A 23,962-nucleotide genomic window follows, 5' to 3' on the forward strand; every position below is an offset into this window, starting at 1 on the left:
ATCCCTTGTGAGCAAAAACAATGACATGGTTTCTGTGGCAGCTAGGATATTTTCTGGTCATAGCCCAATGAGCAGGCAATGGGCCTCGCAGAAGAGAAAAAAGGGAGGCAACACCATTCCCAAACAAACTATTTAAAATTAAATAGAATTGCACCAATGTCAGCTTTCAAGCGGGGAGAAAAACTGTAGATGCATCACAGCAATGAATTAGAAAAAGCATCCAACTGTTCCAAAGTTCAGGTTTGAGAATTGTAGTCCTACTGTTGATAAATCCCAAGATTGAGGTTAAGGTCAAGATATATATTTTGCTTGTTATTGTGTTGCATTTGTCAACCAACAAATAGGCACAAAAGAAGATCTTCATATTATTCAACTTTATTACTACGTACATGTAAAACAGAGGACAGCATTGAACATTTGGGAAGAAAAGAAAATCATTATTCTCGGTAAAAAAAACATTTGACTGGATGTGACCTTTATTCAAATCTACATAGTGAGGAAATGTTATCAGGGATGTTTAAGAATATCAGGCATCTTGGAAGAAAGAATCCAGGTCCTCTGTTATTTCTGCTGCCACCTCCTGAGGGCGGTTCCCTGGTCCTGGTGTTTGGTGAGGGGACGGGTTGGGGGGTTTGGTGGCGGGGTTGTCCTCCCGCTTCACTTCCACCTTCACCCCAGCCCCGGGACCGCCTAGCAGCTTCTGGCTCTCCATGAAGTACTGGTTGGGGTGATTGAGTGAAAACCCAGAGTCCTCAATCTGGACACAACAGAAAAAAGTTTTGTTAGGTGTCAGATGGTAAAAAGAATACCTTGGACAGAAGTGTCAGAAAGCCAATTCTGCTTCAGTTATTTAACTAATGGCATTGTACTGGTGTTCTGAACTGATGCAATTCCTCCCTCCTATTTCAAGCCAGACTGTGTGATTGGGAGGGAACACACCGGCTTTAATAAGTCTCCCTGATAAAGGCGTCAGCATGTTTCAATTCGGCCGGCGCCTAGCCGAACGTGTGTGCTCGCATTCTCCCTTACAAGACCTTCGCTTGAAAAACAAGAAAAAGAGCAGCAATAGTACTGTTTGTCCATTTTGAGACGCCGTAGCCAGTATACACCTCAAAATAGTCTAAGATAACAAAACATCTTCCATTCATTTTGACGTTTTTGTCTGCCAATTTTACATCTAACTAAGATGTTTGGTGCAGTATTTCTCAATGAAAAAATTAAAAGGAGTATTGAATCCCTACTGACCAATCACCGATGAAGAAAAACGCCACAAAATGTCGTCATAATATATGCAAATATAGGCAAATGCAAGCTGACTGCTCGACTGTATTTAAACCAGCGTGGGTCCACATGTACTCCTACATATCTCAGCAGTACTTGATGGGAATAAACTCCTTACAAAAACATGTTCCCTACTCATTTAAGAGAAAAAAAACATCTAATTTCTCCTGTTAACTGTCTGTGCATTAAACTTATTAAAGAGTGGGAAAATCTCAGAGCCACAGGTTTCACGAGTAGAGAACTGTGCAATCCATTACACCCAGATCTGTCTCAGCATTACCACATAGCACTTGGCCTTCTGGATGTGACAAATGACAAATGCATAAACATGAAACAATCCGAACCCAAGATCAGAAACAAATCAATCTTTGAATAATTTTGCTGCAGCAGCACCCTCCCGCTCCCATAATCCGAGGTGAAGCATCTCGGAGCTTGCCATTTCATTACTCTTTCTATTGTTTGATTTATTGCTCCTGTGTAAATATTTAATCAGTGAAGTATTATATTTTGACCTTTAATAAACGCTGCCAAGGAGGGAGGAACAACAGATCTATCTGTACAAACCCACAGATCTGGAACCAGGTAGGACATTACAGCTGGGAATTGCCAGGTACATCACGATACGATATTATCACAATACTTACGCGGCGATACAATATGTATTCCGAATATCGAACAAGCTATAGGTAAAAAAAAATACAGGCGTTTTGGCGCAGGTACAACTGACTAGCGCTAGTCAGTTGTACCTGCAGTAGCAAAAAAAAAAGAAGAAGGTAAATATCAATAACATTGTGAAATGTGACCATCAATTTTGACCCCCATCACTATAGGATGTGGCAGATACTTAATTCTCCCAGTGGCAGGTAAGGGAGAAACGAGTTGGTAGTCTTTGTGCCCCATGATGACTGTATCATTTAAAGATTAGGGGTTGTATATTGGTTTGATTGCCCATACCCCCCATACAAAATAACTATTCTTTCACAATGCGTATTAATGTCACAAACATGCAGTTTGGACAACAAGACTCAAATATGACTCATGAATGTCATAAATGTGGATTTCTCATTTCGGAGGTGGTGGGGGGGGGGGGGGGGGGGGGGGGGGGGGTTCCATTTATCTTTCAAAGGCTGTTAGAGCACACTGTTTATCAGAGCTGCCATCTTATTTATTCCAGGGGAATGATCCCTGGGACCCTCTGACTGTACAGCTCCAGGCTATTAGTCAGCACCTATGACCCAGAGCACCGTTTCATTCCTCCAGAGGGTCCAATGAATGATCATCTTGGAATGCAATGACAGAGTTTACAGAAACACCATTAGAGGCATTTAAATTGTTCTCTGTGACAATGTGAGTATATGACAACAAGGAGAAACAAGCCCCACAAATATTAATCATAACCCTTAGGTTAATTACCAAATGGATAAATTGCAATAGTGGACTAGATTAAGGAAATCTATGATACTATCGAGTCTAGACATATATAGTTGAAGTCGGAAGTTAACATACACCTTAGCCAAAACCACCCAGCCAAATACATTTAAACTCAGTTTCTCACAATTCCTGACATTTAATCCTAGTAAAAAATATAATAAAGTGGCCCTGTTGTAGGTCAGTTAGGATCACCACTTTATTTTAAGAATGTGAAATGTCAGAATAATAGTAGAGAGAAAGATTTATTTCAGCTTTTATTTCTTTCATCACATTCCCAGTGGGTCAGAAGTTTACATACACTCAATTAGTATTTGGTAGCATTGCCTTTAAATTGTTTAACTTGGGTCAAACGTTTTGGGTAGCCTTCCACAAGCTTCCCACAATAAGTTGGGTGAATTTTGGCCCATTCCTCCTGACAGAGCTGGTGTAACTGAGTCAGGTTTGTAGTCCTTGCTCGCACAGGCGTTTTCAGTTCTGCCCAAACATTTTCTATGGGATTGAAGTCAGGGCTTTGTGATGGCCACTCCAATACCTTGACTTTGTTGTACTTAAGCCATTTTGCCACAACTTTGGAAGTATGCTTGGGGTCATTGTCCATATGGAAGACCCATTTGCGACCAAGCTTTAACTTCCTGACTGATGTCTTGAGATGTTGCTTCAATATATCCACATAATTTTCCTTTCTCATGATGCCATCTATTTTGTGAAGTGCACTGGTCCTTCCTGCAGCAAAGCACCCCCACAACATGATGCTGCCACCCCCGTGCTTCACGGTTGGGATGGTGTTCTTCGGCTTGCAAGCATCCCCCTTTTTCCTCCAAACATAACGATGGTCATAATGGCCAAACAGTTCTATTTTTGTTTCATCAGACTAGAGGACAGTTCTCGAAAAAGTATGATCTTTGTCCCCATGTGCAGTTGCAAACCGTAGTCTGGCTTTTTTATGGCGGTTTTGGAGCAGTGGCTTCTTCCTTGGTGAGCAGCCTTTCAGGTTATGTCGATATAGGACTCGTTTTACTGTGGATATAGATACTTTTGTACCTGGAGGAGTCACAAGGTCCTTTGTTGTTGTTCTGGGATTGATTCGTACATTTCGCACCAAAGTACTTTCATCTCTAGAGGACAGAACGCGTCTCCTTCCTGAGCGGTATGACGGCTGCGTGGTCCCATGGTGTTTATACTTGCGTACTATTGTTTGTACAGATGAATCTGGTACTTTCAGGCATTTGGAAATTGCTCCCAAGGATGAACCAGAGGTCTACAATTTTCTTTCTGAGGTCTTGGCTGATTTCTTTTGATTTTTCCATGATGTCAAGCAAAGAGGCACTGAGTTTGAAGGTAGGCCTTGAAATACATCCACAGGTACACCTCCAATTGACTCAAATTATGTCAATTAGCCTATCAGAAGCTTCTAAAGCCATGACGGAATTTTCCAAGCTGTTTAAAGGCACAGTCAACTTAGTGCATGTAAACTTCTGACCCACTGGAATTGTGATACAGTGAATTATAAGTGAAATAATCTGTTTGTAAACAATTGTTGGAAAAAATGATTGTGTCATGCACAGAGTAGATGTCCTAACCGACTTACCAAAACTATAGTTTGTTAACAAGAAATTTGTGGAGTGGTTGAAAAACGAGTTTTAATAACTCCAACCTAAGTGTATGTAAACTTCCGACTTCAACTGTAGGTCTTGTAAGTAAGGCAAAGAAGTTGAGTAGAGCTGAAGCCAGTAGAAGGCTCTGATGGGAGTATTACCTCAACCAATAAAGATCATTTAGGCTGGTAACCAGAAACAATGTGACCCAGCCACCCAAGGGTGTAGCTAGGTCCCTGCAGACACATTGTCCTTTGCTTGGCTGGGGAAGTGTTCTCGTCAAGAAGCAAAGTGACTTTCATCGGACTGATTTTCAAAGTGACTTTTGGCTCTAACTCTCAAACTAGCAACAAATGGGTCTTGTGAGTTCTAAAGTTTCAATGTGCAATGATGAAATGGAGTTAAAAAAAAGAACACGACTATCATAAACGTGCCCAAAAAAAGGCTAGGTAGTCTAAAACCGTATTAAATCACAATCTTTTTTATCATAAATCTGTCCTTTAAAATATTTTTGGGATTACGGTATAAAGTGCTTTACATGTACTTTTCCTGGGTTATCAGATTGAAATGTGATCCGAGGATATTAGCTTCTCAGAATAAACTTTGCACCAGAGCGATGGCAAACATTCTGAAAAGTTTACCTCCAACATTCACATCAAAGACTGCTCCCTTCTCTGACTCAGTCAAATTAAACTGTCACATAGCAGATAGTCAACATTTACATCTTGGTGCTACGTGCCCACATTCTCATCAGGATTCTGTCACTTCAGCTGCGTTGAACGCTGAGGGACAGGGGCACGTGTTAAAGAACTAATCCTGACTGACATCTCTAGATCTCTCTCTCAAAAAAAAGCCATCTCTCTCCCCAGTCCGTCAGTCTGTAGAGCTTCCAATTTAAATACAATAAACAGTGCAGCACGGAAAATCACGCGAATTGTCAACACGTATCGGAGACGCGCTTCCACTCATTTGCTTTTCCCAATAGCACTGACCCAAAAAAAGCTTTTATGGGTTGCTGGAAATAACACAGACGTATGTAAGCAATTGCTATGATCAACGTGCATAACAGCAACCTCTTACAAGACAAAGAGCAATAAGAACAAGTTCTACCCTGCTTATTTCACATACATTTTTTCTCCCTCCTAAATAAGGACGGAATATTAAAAGCCTTGAATGTGACTGAAACTGCTGATCTAAAGGTCCTCCACGAAAAGGTATTAGATCAAATAAATGTCATTTATTAGGGGCTAAATTCATCTAAAGTGCCATAATAAACCCATACAAGTTAAACGGATATGACAGCTAATGATGGATGTGATTACAGAGCTGGAGGCCCCTCCCTCCACAGGCTTCACGCATATCCTGCGGGGCCCTCCCTCCGGTCCCCACAAAAGCAGGCAGGCCACCCCAATTACATCCGGCCCCAAATGAAAGTCGTCCTTACACTGTGCATCAGTTCAAAGTACTTCTGGCAGGCCAGCTGATAGTGCATTCCCTTGACCAACTCCAGGATCTGAAAACAAGAGAAGAAAGCAGGGGGAATACAGAGATTAAAGAGGTGTTGGGGTTAGAGAAAGATCTTGAATTATGATTTGTATACAACAGGAATGTTGTTGCGTAAGAGCGGATTTGACGTTGACCAATCACAGTGACTAGCAGTTATAGATGGGTTAGCTGACAATATCACGAAAATGATGTGCGCTCTTCCACGGGGAAGAAGTCAGCGTGTTGTGATTCTGGATGGCCAGATTGTTAGCAAGAATGACAAGAAACTGCCATGTGGGGAATCTTAAGTGGCTCGTTGCAGATAGTTTCATATTGTTCTTGATTCCATGTCTTGTTTTGAGGTGTTTTGACTGGCTTCATGTCAATGCTAATATGGCAAAAATGTGCAAGTTAGCTAACCAACAACTGGAACAATGTATTTGAGAAACAAGTGCTCATTGTGCAAATGTATTGATGTTTTCAATAAACATTGGAGACTGTACATAGCTTACACGTTGTCAAAAATGTAGGCCATTCCTTATGTTTTGCCCCATAGTTGCACACGCGTTATTTCTGTTGCTGAACAACCAACCCGTCTATATGCAGTTTAAGGAACAACTTTGCATGATGGATGAAGTGCTTGTGTTAAGGCCCTTGTGTTTTGTATGTGCTAATTGTGAAGTGACATCATAGCGCGGCTTTAAAATTAGGCTCAAGATATTACTGGAAATATGCTGAACACAAATATAAATGTAACATGTAAAGTGTTGGTCCCATGTTTCATGAGCTGTAATAAAAGATCCCAGAAATGTTCCATACGCACAAAAAACGTATTTCTCTTAATTCTTTTGGCACAGATTTCTTTACATCCCTGTTAGTGAGCATTTATCTTTTGCCAAGATAATCCATCCACGTGACAGGTGTAGCATATCAAGAAGCTGATTAAACAGCATGATCATTACACATGTGCACCTTGTGCTGGGGACAATAAAAGGCCACTCTAAAATGTGCAGTTCTGTCACAACACAATGCCACTGACGAGGGAGCATGCAATTGATATTGATAATGATATTGATAATGTCCACCAGATCTGTTGCCAGAGAATTTAATGTTCATTTCTCTACCATAATCCACCTCCAACGTCATTTTAGAGAATTTGGCAGTATGTCCAACCGGTCTCACAACCGCAGACCACGTGTATGGCATCATGTGGGCGAGTGGTTTGCTGATGTCAACATTGTGAACAGACTGCCTTATGGTGGCGGTGGGGTTATGGTATGGGCAGGCATAAGCTACAGACAACGAACAAGTACATTTTATCGACAGCAATTTGAATGCACAGAGATACCGTGACGAGATCCTGAGGTCCATTTTCGTGACATTCATCTGCTGCCACATCACCTCAAGTTTCAGCATGATAATGCATGGCCCTATGTCACAAGGATCTTTACACAATTCCTGGAAGCTGAATGAGGTCCCTGTTCTTCCATGGCCTGCATACTTACCATACATGTCACCCATTGAGCATGTTTGGGATGCTGTGGATCGACGGTGTATATCAGTTCCTGACAATATCCAGTAAATTTGCACAACCATTGAAGAGGAGTGGGACAACATTCCACAATCAACCTTACAGTGAAATGCTTACTTATGAGCCCCTAACCAACAATGCAGTTGAAAAAAAATACAGATAAGAATTAGAAATAAAAGTAACAAGTAATTAAAGGGCAGCAGTAAAATAACAATAGCAAGACTATATACAGGGGGGTACCAGTACAGAGTCAATGTGCGGGGGCACTGGTTAGTTGAGGTAATATGTACATGTAGATAAAGTTATTAAAGTGACTATGCATAGATGATAACAACAGAGAGGAGCAGCGGTGTAAAAGAGGGGGAGGGGCAATGCAAATAGTCTGGGTAGCCATTTGATTAGATGTTCAGGAGTTTTATGACTTGTGGGTAGAAGCTGTTTAGAAGCCTCTTGGACCTAGACTTGGCGCTCCGGTACCGCTTGCCATCCTATACACCGAGTTGTGAACATATCGTCAGGTGCACAAATTCACTATAAACCTTAAGGAGAGATTAAACGCCAATGTTCCACTTCCCACTTGTCAAATGGGTTTCTGGGGTTCCTAACACAAACAATAAAGTACCCTAGTGGCAGAGGGGATTGAATGGCACATTAAATCACTCAGGGTGTCATCCGAGTTCCTTTACACCAGTTAAGGCATGACTTTAAAGCTTTATGGTGCCTCTTCTACCATTCACAGGGTGCATGCAAGTTTTTTTATTCCTATATTTCTCAATATATTGGGGAAAAAAATGCAACAGATTGACAGACTTTCCATATTGGTGCCCATGACTAGCTTTTCCAGCTCCAAGAGCCAAGGTGAAAGCCCTGCCAATGGCTGCGCTTCTGAATGACAGACAGGTTAGCGCACATTCTTAGAGGGGGCATTGTCACATGTCAGTATCTGGCCTCTGTGGCATGCAGTGTCAGTTTTAAGGAGGGGCAGCACCAGGTAGACTGGGTGAGTGAGGACTGATGTTATGCATATGAATCACTTCCCACTGATTTCTCTCACTTTGGATTCAGTCTCTAACATTTAATAATGCTGCCTACAGTGGTTGCTCAACTAAAAGTTTTGCGATTATGCTGCGGGACTTAGAGGTAATTGGTGGTTTAGTACGGTACCCTGTGTCACTACTTCATTGCTCCAGATCAGTGCAAGGGGGAGTTAGAGCACTGATTATGCTTTTGGGTCCTAAGGGGCTGCCGTTTCTGACAATGAATAGGCGACATAAACCAAATAGAAACTGATAATTGTGCACAACTTCAAAATTTAATTTCAATGAATTGAATGATGAGGATGAAGGTGATTGAACTTAGAACAATATTGTAAGAATTATTATTCCTCTGTCAATTATGTTTTTGTTACTACTCATTAGTATTACTTACTAAAACTGTTACACTAAGAGAAACTTGGACTACAATTATTGTGGAAATGTTAGGATTATTTTGCTCTTACTGTAGTCTACTCCCGACAGGTCACGTTGTACAGCGCCATTATGGGCTATTAGCAGGACAATAGACTCTTGTCAAGGAGGGTAGGGGGAGAATTCTATCGTCAAATGTATTTCTTAGTTAGGTTGGCTGTATCACAACCGGCTGTGATTGGTTGCAATTTCAGTTTAATCCACCAGAAAAGACAGAAGAAATAATCCAACAAATATTGTGGTTTAACTCAAATACACTAATAAATAAAAAAAACACTAATAAATAAAAAACAAGTGGAAGGGAGAAATAGTATTATTATTAACCCTGTTATTCACAAGTGTTTTTTGGGCTGTGAATTCTGAAAACAATGGTTCTAGGATGGACTATTAGCAGGACAATATAATATATATATATATATATATATATATATATATATATATATATATATATATATATATATATATATATATATATATATATATATATATATATATATATATATATATATATATATATATATATATATATATATATATATATATATGTCATATTGATCATGGCTCCTGAGTGGCGCAGTGGTCTAAGGCACTGCATCTCAGTGCAAGAGGCATCACTACAGTCCCTGGTTCGAATCCAGGCTGTATCACATCCAACCATGATTTGGAGTCCCATAGGGCGTTGCACAATTATTATTATTTAATTTAGAATCACAGACCAAATATGGTCTGTGAGAATATCTAATGAAAAATGCAACCTTAGATATTAATTTAGAATCTTCCAATCCTCTAAATGCAATTATTGGCGGAAATTTACATCATTGGAAAAAATATTTTTTTAGATATACTGTAGGCCTACAGTAGGTGGCATGAGTCTCACTAGTGTTGAGTAATGGGCTGTTAAAAGTGATGTAGGTATTATTTACTTAAAAAGCATATTGAAGTTAGAAGCAAAAGGATTTGAAGTAATAGCCTATCCACTGTGGTCAACTATTTCAGCACCGTTTCATACTGCTCTGAGACAAACATGGGGACTGGTCTTGATAAATCAATTAGATTTTTATTTTCACTGAATATTGGTTAGACTACAATTAGGGTGTGGAAATGCTCTTAGTACTGTAGCCTACTCCCGACCGTCACGTTGTACAGCGCCATATTTTCCATTTCATCCTAACAGTAACTAAGGGTTTAGTTTTTCTTGGAATAGAAACACCATGATATTAATCAAATTAAGCTAATTTCTTAAAATCAATTCCATATACTATGTTCTTAAAAAAAGTTGTACATTCTCTAGTACAGCCAATATTGAAGGCTATCAAATGCTTATCAAAGATGCCCTCGTGGTCAAACTAGCACTAATGGTAACAATGCCTGACAGTTAAATAATGTGCCATAGAATTCTGCGGCAGCTCGCAAGGTGTGCTGCAATATGACGCAACTTTTAAAGGAAGAACCACTGTACATACCGGTCTCTCTGCTCAGGAGCCTACATGGTGCCTGCATTGGCCTCCTGGGTCAAACCCCACATAGTGTCAGCGTGTCCTCCACTCAACTCTGAGTACTACTATAGGGGTTGCTGAGGGGGACAGGGAGGAAATGACTCATTTAATTTGAAGAGGGATAAGCTCCCTTTGGGTTGGCTGTCCACTTAAATTAGCACGCCATCATCTAGTCCTTCCCTAGTGCTCAATGGGTTGCTTAGTACTCAGATTATTTTAAATATTGATTAGCCTCTCACTAGTGTGTGGTCTTTAGACTTGACTCTGCAGATTTGTACATTGGATTTCTACAGATTTGAATACATAGACATATCTGGGCATGAACAGGCTACTTTGACCAGTGCTTAGAATGGGCTGTACTGAATGCTTCAGCACACAGTAACATTTAAGTAACTACCTTAAAACACTCACAGAAACTGAATTGATCTCATATACATGCACTAGAGATATGTCTAGGAGCTGTATACAACCATCCATTTCAGGTCTAGACTGTTCTTTTTGTGGGAAATAATCTTGTGTGGAATGTTTGAGTGAAATACAAGCATAATGTTTGCAATGACAAGCGATCTGCGATTTGTCAATGAATCGGCAGAGAATGAAAAGCTTTGAGCTCTATTTATTGACTTGAGTGGTTTTATGGTCCCATTTTCAGTAAATAAATGTGGAAATGTATCAAATTCTAAATATAGCTTACAGGTAGGGATGGACGATATCGGAATCGGACGATATTAGCTCAAAATGCCAACATCGGTATTGGCCGATGTCTAGTTTAACGCCGATGTCAAAGCTACCGTGCATACCTATATAACGTAGGTAGATGACGTAATGACGCCACGTAAAATTCTGCAATACATGTGCTGCACAGCATTCCTAACCTAGCCCACAATGTCTGCTGTGTGGATCGAGCAGTCAACAAGTCGAGCAGTCATTTGAAAAAGTAAGAACATTTCAGCGAGACAACTCAATGGCGAAATCCATTAAAGCCAAGATAATGGAATTCATTGCCCTTGACAATCAATAGTTCTCAGTCGTGGGTGGCTTTCGCCGACTGGTCGAGCACCGGTACACACTACCAAATGCAGATGTTGCCCTACCGGAGTTACACAGTAATAGCATCACTGGTATTAGCTTCACGAAATGGATACTATGGAACACCGTTTGGGTCTTTGCATGTCAAAAAAGATTCAGTAGCACTGTCAAAGTTGTACAACCAGCCTGATAACAATGACCAGTAGAAACTGCAGTCACTTTCATTATTCTTAGCAATGATTTAGGAATCCTTGTGAGTAAGTAATAGCTAGGTTGCCACTTGTTCAATTTCAATAGGAAAACTTCAGTTCATGAAAATAAATAAATAATTATTTATAAATAAATTGTTATTTACAACGATGGCCTACCCCGGACGACGCTGGGCCAATTGTGCGCCGCACTATGGGACTCCCAATTACGGCCGGATGTGATACAGGCTGGATTCGAACCAGGGACTGTACATTTACATTTTAGTCATTTAGCAGACGCTCTTATCCAGAGCGACTTACAGTAGTGAATGCATACATTTCATACATTTTTTTTTCCTGTGCTGGCCCCCCGTGGGAATCGAACCCACAACCCTGGCGTTGCAAACACCATGCTCTACCAACTGAGCTACAGGGAAGCTACTGTAGTGATGCCTCTTGCACAGAGATGCAGTGCCTTAGACTGCTGCGTCCATGTGCGTGTTAACTATTTAACTGTACTGGAATGCAGTACAGTTAAAAGGCTGCTAAAATTTTAAATAAATCGGTTATTGGTATAGTTTTGTTTAGCACGGAAAATATTGGATATTGGTATCGGCCAAAAATGTAATATCGGTGCATCACTAACAGAGATATGGCTCTCCCCTTCTACACCGTCTCCGTCCATACAGCCTGTTGGGTTCTCCATACATCGCAAGGACAGGACGAAAAAAAAACGCTGGGAAAGTAAAGGTGGAGGGGTATGTTTCATGATTAATAACTCATGGTGTGATTGTGGTATCGTACAAAAACCGAACACCTTTTGCTCTCCCGATCTGGAATACCTCACCATCAAATGCCGACCCCATTACCTCAAAATAATTCTCATTGTTATGGCCATGGCCGTTAATATACCCCATTGTGACACCACGGTAGCTCTCAAGGAACTATACGGTACTTTAAGCAACCTGGAAACTGCATATCCTGAGGCCGCATGTTGTAGCTGGGGACTTTAAAGAAAATCTGAGGAAAAGTTCTCCCGAAATTCCACCAACACATCACTTGTGTTAAACACGGAGAGAACTGAAAGCACAAACCACCTGCATCAATATACTAAGTGTTTTGTCGTTTCTAAAAGAACATATTTTGGTGTTTTTGGAGCCTTTGTTCATGTTTTTTCAGGGCCTACATACTAGACAACGAGGATTAGGAAGTGACTTGCTGTTTGGGGTAATCACAAAAAAGGTTTCTGGTCTTCTCGTTTAAGGACCTCAGCCACCCGAGCCATATAGCAGACAGTGGTGATACAGGTGCATCAGAGCTGGGACTGAGAAACATCTATCACCAGCACATCAGACTGTTGAACAGCCATCACTAGCCAGCTATCTGCTCGGTACTCAGCCCTGCACTTTGAGACTAATGCCCCATGTCTATAGAGTCATTGGACAGTGGTCATCTCATATTCTGTTTATACCGTATACGGTTTACTCACGGTTCCCTCTAATTTTTTATGGCACTGAGCAAATTTCAGGTCTGCTGAGCGCAAACTTCAATATTGTGAAAATTCTGCACAACTTCTTGCGTGCTTTTATTGCAGACACTGAGGCAGCACCCACTTTCAGTTACAGTTATAACAGTGGCCAAGTAGGCTACTGTTGCTATTTGATCATAATGTTGGCCTATCAGAGTGGCCTACCATCAAAATCAATAGATAAAATGCATCCCATAACATTTTAACATGGAAATAGCTGTAACTGTTCTATCATTCAGCCTACAGTAGCAGCCAATCTGTGGTGTTCAAAGTAGGCCTACATTCTCTGAGACTTTTGGAAAAAAATATGCAGGACTTGACATTAACCGTTTTTTCCCACTTGTCCTTCAGACAAGGAAGTAACTGAACATTTGTTGTTTGGGGCGGCAGGGTAGCCTAGTGGTTAGAGCGTCGGACTAGTAACCGAAAGGTTGCAAGATCGAATCCCGGAGCTGACAAGGTAAAAATCTGTCGTTCTGCCCCCTGACTAGCAAAGAATATGAACAAATGTGCACACATGGCTACATGCAGCTCTCACTTTGATCTCAAAACAAGGGCATCTAATCATGACCATTCATATGCTGTAAACACAATCCAGTTCAACGTGAATGGCCATATGAGGCATGAGGGGGTGTGGTATATGGCCATATACCATGGCTAAGGACTGTTCTTACGCAACATGGAGTCCCTGGATACAGCCCTTAGTCGTGGTATATTTGCCATATATATTATTATAAACTGGTTACCAACTTAATTAGAGCAGTAAAAATAAATGTTTGGTTATACCCGTGGTATACAGTCTGATATACCACGGCTGTCAGCCAAATCAGCATTCAGGGCTCGAACCACCCAGTTTATAATTGCATTTATAAATGCAGCTCTGATCGCTTATGCCGCACCGGTCTGTAGAGGTCTGTCCACAAGAAAATCTCTTGCATATTTGTTTTGGTATGTTGCATTGAAAATGGGTAATATTGGCATTAGAGAGGGAAACGTTGATAGAGTTAACTGAAGGGGAAAACAAGAAAGTTGAGTAAAGTTCAATCTTGTGCTTCTTTCCGTGGGGTGATATTTATTCTGCAGTGGTCAACCCGGTCAATCGAGATCGACTGGTCAATATCCAAGGCATTCCTCGTCGATCGCCAAACATCTCTGTAAAACCCCCAAAGATAAAGCCTTGTGTTCCTACTAGGTATTTTTTTCATCTTGGGCTGTTGGTGGTAGGTGCAGCTGCCCTGCGCGCTGGGTAGGCGAACGGTTGCCATTTTGAAGCATTTCATGTGTCTGAAGGTAAACTCTGCCTTCCCAGCAGGCCCAAAGAGCAAATCAAGTGCACTATAGGCCTATCGCTGGCCAATCGGATAGCTCAGATTAACGTGTCTGCAGTAACGTAGCAGGCATACAAGAAAGCTACAGTGAAGTAGATACTGTGAGATTTCAAAACATTTAAAACCATGACTAGAGACTGTCAACGAATACAGCAAATAGCTGCTGTTTTTATGAGTGAGTTAAAGTTCTTACTCAGTACTGTCAACACTTTGTATACAACACTTTTATAAGCCATAAAATGTGTGTTCTTCCCATTTCCACACAGCGCTACAACAAGCACTGCAGCAGTAATGAATGAGTAGGAAAGTGTATGTATAGGCTTGCGTGGTTATTAGCGGCTTGGGTCTTTTTTAAATGTTAAGAAATATTTATTTCTCTGTTCATAGGAGTAACATGAATTTGTGCATGAAGTGTCAGTGGAGGGAAGAGTGAGTGGAGGGATGTTGAGAGGCGGACCCTCAGTCTGCCGCTTTCTCCCTCGCTGAGACTGACCATCAGATGCAGACACCATCAACAAAGTAAAATAAAAATGGTAATTATTTAAATGTATGCTCACTTAACTGTGTAATCCGTTACATGTAAGGGATTACAAAAAACGGTTAACTGTAATCCGTTACAGTACCAGCAAAAATAATGTAATCCGATTACGGATACTTTTGAAAACTAGATGATTACTTTTAAATTCAGAAAGGAAGTTTGCGGATTTTGGTTTTTGACACTTAGGTTCTCAGTGAGGCACAAGTTTAAGTTTGTTCCACCTGAGCGAATCTGACCACAAGTCAGAGACCACTATGATGACACACCAAATGTGTTTGAAGGATTATGGGAAAAGAGCAGGAATAGGCTTTTGTAGGCTACAGTCCAAGCTATGTCTTCCAATGGTGTGACTGCTGTCGGCACCCAAAGATTATCCAACTTGAATAAACGCTTAGAGGTAAGGATGAGAGCAGTGGTGTCGTCCACACCCATACAGATATCACTTATTATTGATATCTATATAGCGCATTGATGTGAATCACACTGCTGCCCTCATTTAGCTACTTGTGCCTTACGGATTATGGTTGTTGTGGATGGCTGTTCACACATCTAGATGTGTATTTAAACCCAATAATGGTTGAATTCAAGAAGTTTAAGCTGCCTATCAACTATTGTTTTTGAAACCAGTGGACAGCCAGTGAAAAATGCACTCTTGCAACAGCTGCACAGTGCGGATCCCAGCCTATGGAATAAAAGTGGGGCCTTTATTGCTCAATGTAATTCATGCTGATAAAAAACATCCATAGGCCTAATGGACACATGCTCAAACTCACACACTTGATTGCCCCTTTTAAGTCTATCTGTAGTTGCTACATCTATTTTTGGACACACACACAAAGAATATAATTTAAATGCCTCATGAGCTTAGTTCAACTGTCACACTCCACGAGAACCCAAAATATAAGCTTGTTTTTCTCCAATGTTTGTAAACATCGTAAACAAACACTGTATAGCCTCATAACATTGTTAAAACAATTTTGATATCATGGATGGTCAGTCCTTGCATCCATAGCTCTGTCTATTAATCTGAGAGTGGTTACATTTCTCCAGGCCCATCCCTCAGCTTTTTACCAAAACCGAGGCGGGGCGTCCGTTCTGTTACGGTTTCATCTGTGGATTTGCCCTTTAAACAGCTGCATATTATCACCAACAACAAAAGCCTATAGCAAATGGCATACATTTTCACATGTAAATAGGACTTTTCAGTAGTGCTCAAAGCATGCCATTTCATGAGCGCAGCATTTATTTTGACTGAGCCCAATCAGTCCTCTATGACAACAAAATCATAAACAGAGTAGGGCTGGCTAATAAGTCCTTAGTTTTGGGGTCATGCTCAGGTAAAACAATTATGCTAATCTATACTTCCATATTTCCAAGTCCTATTCTAGAAGATCAAGGGGTATAACATTTATTGGAATTCTTTGTGTTTTAATGTAAAGATATAATTTAATCGTATTATTATATGTAGTAGAAAGCGATGGGTTAGAAGAAGCCTAAATAACCAACACATAAAAATGTTACATCCATATATGGCCAGCTATATAAACTTTAACATTGATTTATCCTGCAATAGATGTCGTTCAATTGGTAACATTTTTGTCTTCTAATGCCTCAAGGGAAAAGTAATTAAAAGTAACGGAATGTAATCAGATTACGTTACCGAGTTTGGGTAACCCAAAAGTTACATTAATGATTACAAATTTGGACAGGTAACTAGTAACTAACGGATTACATTTAGAAAGTAACCTACCCAATGCTGCTCACAAGTAAAACAAAATGGATCTATTACCGGTGTGATCATATAGCCTACCTCAAATTCGGAAATATATATATTTTTTAAATGGCCCGAACAATGCATTGGCAGGGCAATTCAAGCAAAGCCAATATGTGGTGATAATGTATTAAGCCTATAGCTGGTATGGGAATAATAATGCATTTTATTTTGTAAGGTGGTTTCTTGCATCAAACAACATTTTCAGTCACCTTGTCTGAAGGACAAGTGGATAAACAGGCTCATGTCAAGCCCTGCATATTTTTTCAAAAGTCTCATGGAATGTAGGACTACATTGAACACCACACATTGGCTGCTACTGTAGGCTGAATGATATAACTACTATTTCCATGTTCAAATGTTATGGGATGCATTTTCTCCATTGTTTTTGTTGGTAGGCCACTCTGGTAGGCCAACATTATGATCAAATAGCCAACGTGGCCTACTTGACCCCTTAAAACTAACTTAAAGCAGGTACAGCCTCAGTGTTCATAGTAAACGCACGCTGGAAGTTGCACACATTGTTCAAGTTTGCACTCAGCAAACCTGAAATTTGCTCAGTGCTGAAAATGTTTTGAGGGAACATTGGACATAAGTGCGTCGTGTACTGGAAAAGGGTCTATATTCCCTAAACTTAGTTAGGCAATTACATCTATCAGGACACTTCCAAATGACATTGGAAGATTCTATTTCCAGATTATACTGTGGGCTGTTAGGCTGCGTGTATATGTTCTTCATACCAGACTTTGAACAGTGAACTTTATGGCCCAATTAAAAAGGGGACCATGAATTAAATTAACGTCCTGAAGGTCCATAACTCCATGAGAACGCAACGGCAAGACCTTACAACTTCATTTCATTACCTGCACCATTGAACCCAGTTTAATGTGTTGAGAGAACACATTGAAAGTGCTTAAAAAAGAGCACTTGAAAATATGCTCCGATTCATTTTAAAAGACACAGATGCTAAGGCGGTCAAAACTGTAAATTCACTGAGCTGAGTTGCTCATATATAAAAGCTGGGCTCTAGGCTGGAGCACTGCAGGTTTCAACTACACCCAGAATATCAATGCTAAAACTACTCCCATACCTACCAAATACTACTGACGAGGCTAATGATCTCTGAAGGAAATTGCATCTAAAGTCAACTGAAGAAAATTTGATTTGAGAAAATTGGTTAACCCTGTATTAACTAAACACGTCCATGTTTCTGGTGTATAAAAATGTCAACTGCATTGTTTTACTAAGAGCTGTGAAAAAGCAATTAATTCCCCACTTTTCTTAGTGTTATAATAATCTGTCAACCTTGTCGAAAGTGTGATGACAATCTACATTTTGCGCTGTATTGAATACATTCTAAACTATACTTAACTTTTAGAGAATTAAACTTTCTTCCTTTCAAATTCCATTTCTGGTATGGTTATGGAGCTTAAGGCAGACTAATTAAGACAGTTTGACTTTTGTAAACAATTTTGGTGACACTGTACTGTTCATTTTACGTCCGTAATGTGCGTTTGTTTCTTGCCATCTAGGACTTTATTTATTGTCAGTAAAAAATAATTACAATAAGATCACCAGGTTAAACTACATTCATCAATACAAAGTAAATCATGTTGATGAGACTGCCTGAACATATTAGTGACAACTGCAGTCAGTTAATGTTGCATTGTTCCATGGGTTAACAGAGCACTTGAGAGAACAGAACAGCCTCAGGTGTGTTCTGGGCCTTACCCACCTGACTGATGCCGCTGGGGGAGACCTTATAGGACTGCAGCTTCTGCTTCAGCAGCTCTGGGTCACTGTGTCGGAATGGACACCCTGCAACCACCAGGTCATAGAGAAATTAGGCATGAGAGAATGGCAGGTATTCACAATAGTAGCTCTGCTAGGAAAATTATTTTTTGTATGGGTCAAACGATTAGACATTGAAATCAAAACACTGCCTTGCATTTGTGATGGCTGGGTTCATAGGGAAAATTGCATCCCTACATAACCCTTTTCATGGAGCAAATTTTCACCGGTATCACTGCTACCAAGCTATAGGCTTAAAAGGCTAATAACGATTTAAAAAAAAAAGAGCTCATCACATGTGCAATAACCATGCATCTCTCCAGGTCCATGACTCACCGTGCTGGTCGCCTTGGCTGGGTGGGTTTGACAAAATCACCTTCATGCAACTGTAAGGGGTGTAGTCTGTGCGCTTGCCTTCCTTCCCGAACATGTGGCGGATGCTGTAGGCATATGCTTTGTCAAACTGCAAGGCAAAAAGAGAGCAAGAGAAAAGAGAGGTGAGACATGGGGTTGTTGTAAAAGAGGGCAAGGGAACGTAGGGAGGGATGGGGGGGGTGCGGGAGGTTGGGGGTGAAAACAGAGATGTTGTCGTACATCATGTCGGTGGCGGCAGGGTGTTTTCCGCCATGAAATATTGAGCTATTAAAAGGAACCTGCTGCAGAGGTGTTTCCAAACTCCAGACAGCCGTTACTGGATTATGGGTAGTGCCCCCCCCCAATCTCTTTTTATCCCTCCATCTCTCTCTTCCCTGTTACTGGCTCCACACCTCTTCACATATATGCTGTGATCATTTGTCAGAAAGGCGTTAACATAAGGAGACCGATTTAAAGCAGTAAAAACGCCAATCACACAGTCACATTACGGGCCCATACACTACAGACAACCTGTTATTGGAAAGTTCCTATTGAATTGTGGACCCATTGTTGTGGATGATACAATCAAAACCATCAATCCTTGTGAAAAAAACGCATAGGCCTATAAGACATGACAAACACATATGGGAAAAAAAGTGCTCAAAACTCACTCAATTGAATAATTCAAGAAAACCCAACGAACCGCTGATCCACTGAAAATCAAAAGAAGCATTCAACAGTGACCGCAGAACCTCTGAAGCAGCGTTTTACAAACTCAGTCCTGGGGACCCAAAGGGGTGCACGTTTTGTTTTTGCCCTAACACTACACAGCTGATTCAAATCAAAGCTTGATGATTAGTTGATGATTTGAATCAGCTGTGTAATGTTAGGGCAAAAACAAAAACGTGCACCCCTTTGGGTCCCGAGGACCGAGTTTGAGAAACCCTGCTCTAAAGCATCTGAATCTTTCCATTCCATAGCCACAGCTTTCCCCCTCTCTGCAGACAGACCTACTGTCGATACCGCCACCTCCGAGGGTCCGCCCCCTGTCCTGCTCCAAAATATATGGCATGTGCTTAAGAAACCATTACAGTGTTTGCGTTCGATGGGGGTCACTGCATTCAATCTCAGCGGTGAACTCAATTTACCAATCATATGTACTCTTGTAGCTGCTCAAAAGGGAAATACGGCCTCCCACTGATGGTAAAATCAACAGAGGGCTGCGGGAGAGCGAGAAAACATTAATCACGATGGTACTCATCATAATCCATTACAGTTGCAATAAAACCCCTGGACTTGACAAGGTGACCAGCTGCATCGTGGCAATCTCAGGAGCGATAAAAACTACTCACCAATCATATATTAATTATATGGTGCTCCTAAGGATTTAGGAAGCCATTTCCAGTTTAAAGATCACAGCCTACTGTATTAAAATTGTTCTAGGAGCGCTTTGGTCGGTGCTTTGACATTTGTGTAAAAGTTTCCGGTGTTACTGCTATTCATGCATATTAATAAGTGACAGTGAGCACGGAGAGTTAGACACTAAAAACTTAGGACATCGAGAACAGATAGTTAAGAAAAGGACTTCATCTTTTTTTGACAAGTACACCAACGAAACCACACAAACTGTGAAGTAGGTAACTTTGATTGAAAGGTCACAAGCCACTACTTCCGGATGCCTACTGGTCCATCCAGTCAGAGCCACTCACAGGGAGCCGAGCTCCAAGGACAACAATGACATTTGTTAGATAAAGCCAGTCTAATTACACAGTGGCGTAGCTATTGAGTGTCAGAAGTGCCAGCCATTCAGTGCTCCGCTGAAAGACTGCCACACACGGAGCCACTGCGCACCCCACTTCTCTTATAACAGTAATTACTGTATTAATGTCAACTGTTTCCAAAGTAATGTATGCAAATGCTCATTGGAGGAAGTGCATTTTTTTTCCATCACTGATCTTAAATTCCAGCTGGAATAAATTGGCAGCACGCTCTTTTCTTTGCAATTGCAAGCTTTTCTTTAAGGCATGGTAGCGTTTACTTAGCATCTCTGAAGAGTGCCAAACGTAATTTTCAAACAGAGTCCTAACCAATTCTACATGTACAACCTCGTGAAAATATCAACAGTAAGACAGTGGGTGGTCCCTAAATTATATATATATATTTTTTAAAACACGCGGCGCCAAATGAACGGTGAACAAATGGCAGATCGACATTCGGAGCGCTGTGCGCTCCCTTACGGAATGTAATTTCAAAACCTGAGAGCTGCTATTCTTTCCAATGTTTGACAGCAATATGTAGGCTAGTTGAAGTGAGATTGATGTAAGGCATGTCTGACGCTAAACTGTAACCCGTAACTGAAAAGCTAGCGAATCCAATAATGAATCCCAATGGAAATATTTTGCCATTTCATAATTTATTTCAATATCAAAAATGCCTCAAAGCATTCAGATTCTGTTTTGCACACCTACCAAAAACAACATGCAGGAAAACGATGAAGCTCTTATTTCAAAGCTTCATCAAACACATCCCAAGAGGTAACAGATCCTGAGAAGTTGGCTTCAATGTGGAAAAATTAAAAAAATTAAAAACATACAAACCATAGTAGCGTGCAGCCGGTACTACTTCATTTAACCCCAAACAATCCCTCATTTCTACTGAGGGTTTTGGAAGAGGCTGTGTGAATACTACAGAAAGCAGCCAGAGCGGAGAGAAAGTAAAGCATGTTGACACGGCTGTTGGATAATGCAGTGTCTGCCCTGTGGGCCTTCTGTACAGCCTGCTAACATCTCCAGTCCAACACACGTTGGCAATGGTGTCAGAGTAGAGAGGATAAGAGGTGTGTGTGTACACAAGCATTGCCGTGGTTCCTCAGAGACAGTCCATTGTGACTGATGTGGCACTAGGACTAATCCATTTTATGTGTAATGCCATTAAAGCATGTTTCATTTTAATCACCACTACAAGCCTTATGACAAAGAACACCTTGTCAAATAAAGGGTGCAAACTCAGGGCAACATTGAAGATGAGGGACTCCATAATACATCATGGCTCTTCCTAAAATGCACATTTGTCTGCTGTTGCGGTTAAGAAAAGTGCAGCCTTCAGAGACCATTATATTAGTGGGTTGGGTAAATAGCTTGAGGATACAAGCTACATACATGCAACATAATTGTTAGGCACTTCCTGGCTTTATGGATGACAAATAAATGTAGTCTAACATTTTGGGAACTGTAGGCTATAGACTGGCTCTGGATTTAGGTGGAAAGCACAGAGGATATTGGATATATTAATATGTAAAGTTTTCTTAAAATCCATACAACTTTAATCCAACTTCGGAAAGGTTTCCAAGCCCATAGTGGACTTTACGGCAGTAGTCTAAGCAATCACCATATATGTTCAGAAGCTTTGGGTTTTTTTTTCAATACAGGAAGCCTTTTCTTTCAGTGTCAGGGTGCGAACAGAGCACAGCTCCTCCACCTTTCTTGTCTGGCTGTGTGAAATGTATCAAGAGCAGACAGCAAAAGCGAGAGCGCTCCAAAGACTAATGCTTCGGCAGAAACATTAAGCATAGAACTAGATGGAAACAGAGATTACATCCTGGGAGTGACTTGAATAATAAAAACCTGTAGCACCTTCAAGGAGCATTTAAATACTTTGGCAGGGTTTTGCATGCAGCCAGTCACATACAGATTCACCAGACACTCAATGTTCCTGGGTCAATTACCTAATTACCCAGTTTCAATCAAGGGCAGTGAATGAGAAACTATTAAACTACAGAAAAACTAAGTGCTATATGGAGGACCGAGTCATGAGTAGGAGTGGAGGGAGAAACAAATAGGGCTGTTATAATAGGAGTTTCTGGTCTCAGTGTAGGATAATGAAAATAAACAAATACCTGCATCTAAATACCATAAGATCGAGCATAATTATATTTTAGCAAACACTAGCGTTTATTTACTATGGGCCTCCAGTTGAACAGGATGGCCTGCCTGTCATGCATGGGTATACAGTACTAGTTCAAAAAGTTTGGACACACCAACTAATTCAAGGGTTTTTCTTTATTCTTACTATTTTCTATATTGTAGATGAGTAGTGAAGACATCAAAACTATGAAATAACACACATGGAATCATGTAGTAACCAATAAAGTGTTAAATTTGAGATTCTTCAAAGTAGCAAACCTTTGCCTTGATGACAGCTTTGCAAACTCTTGGCATTCTCTGAACCAACTTCATGAGGTAGTCACCTCAAATGCATTTAAATTAACAGGTGTGCCTTGTTGAAAGTTAATTTGTGGAATTTCTTTCATTCTTAATGCATTTGAGCCAATCAGTTGTGTTGTGACAAGGTAGGGGTGTGTTGTGACAGCAGATAGCCCTGTGGTAAAAGACCAAGTCCATATTATGGCAAGAACAACTCAAATAAGCAAAGAGAAACGACAGTCCATCATTACTTTAAGACATGAAGGTCAGTAAATCCGGAACATTAAGAACTTTGAATGTTTCAAGTGCAGTCGCAAAAACCATCCAGCGCTATGATGAAACTGGCTCTCATGAGGACCGTCTCAAGTAAGGAAGACCCAGAGTTACCCCTGGTGCAGAGGATAAATTCATTAGAGTTAACCGCAACTAAGATTGCAGCCCAAATAAATGCTTCAGAGTTCAAGTAACAGACACATCATCATCAACTGTTCAGAGGAGACTGCATGAAATCAGGCCTTCATGGTCCAATTGCTGCAAAGAAACCACTACTAAAGGACACTTACTGGGACTATCATTTGTTTTTCAACAGGACAATGACCCAACACACCTCCAGGCTGTGTAAGGGCTATTTGTCCAAGAAGGAGAGTGATGGAGTGCTGCATCAGATGACCTGGCCTCCACAATCACCTGACCTCAACCCAATTGAGATGGTTTGGGATGAGTTGGACCGCAGAGTGAAGGAAAAGCAGCCAACAAGTGCACAGCATATGTGGAAATGCATTCCTCATGAAGCTGGTTGAGAGAATGCCAAGCTGTCAAAGGCAAAGGGTGGCTACTTTCTAGAATCTCAAATATATATTTTGATTTATTTAACACTTCTTTTGGTTACTACATGATTCCATGTGTTATTTCATTGTTTTGATGTCTTCGCTATTATTCAACCAAGTA

The 23,962-nt window shown here is 40.7% G+C and overlaps 1 protein-coding gene across 1 annotated transcript in view; it reads right to left on the reverse strand.

The window, feature by feature from the left end:
• Positions 1-359: 359 nt before the first annotated feature.
• Positions 360-23,962, reverse strand: part of prim2 (DNA primase subunit 2) — a 103,676-nt gene continuing 80,073 nt past the window's right edge. The window contains exons 11-14 of the mRNA XM_029698852.1: positions 18,795-18,921; positions 18,403-18,485; positions 5,752-5,820; positions 360-757 (exon numbers count right to left, since the gene is read on the reverse strand). Coding sequence (XP_029554712.1) covers positions 527-757; positions 5,752-5,820; positions 18,403-18,485; positions 18,795-18,921 — 510 coding nt within the window. The 3' untranslated portion in view covers positions 360-526. The remainder of the gene's footprint in view (positions 758-5,751; positions 5,821-18,402; positions 18,486-18,794; positions 18,922-23,962) is intronic.

The sequence above is a fragment of the Salmo trutta genome, chromosome 18, assembly GCF_901001165.1.
Source record: "Salmo trutta chromosome 18, fSalTru1.1, whole genome shotgun sequence".
NCBI lineage: Eukaryota > Metazoa > Chordata > Actinopteri > Salmoniformes > Salmonidae > Salmo > Salmo trutta.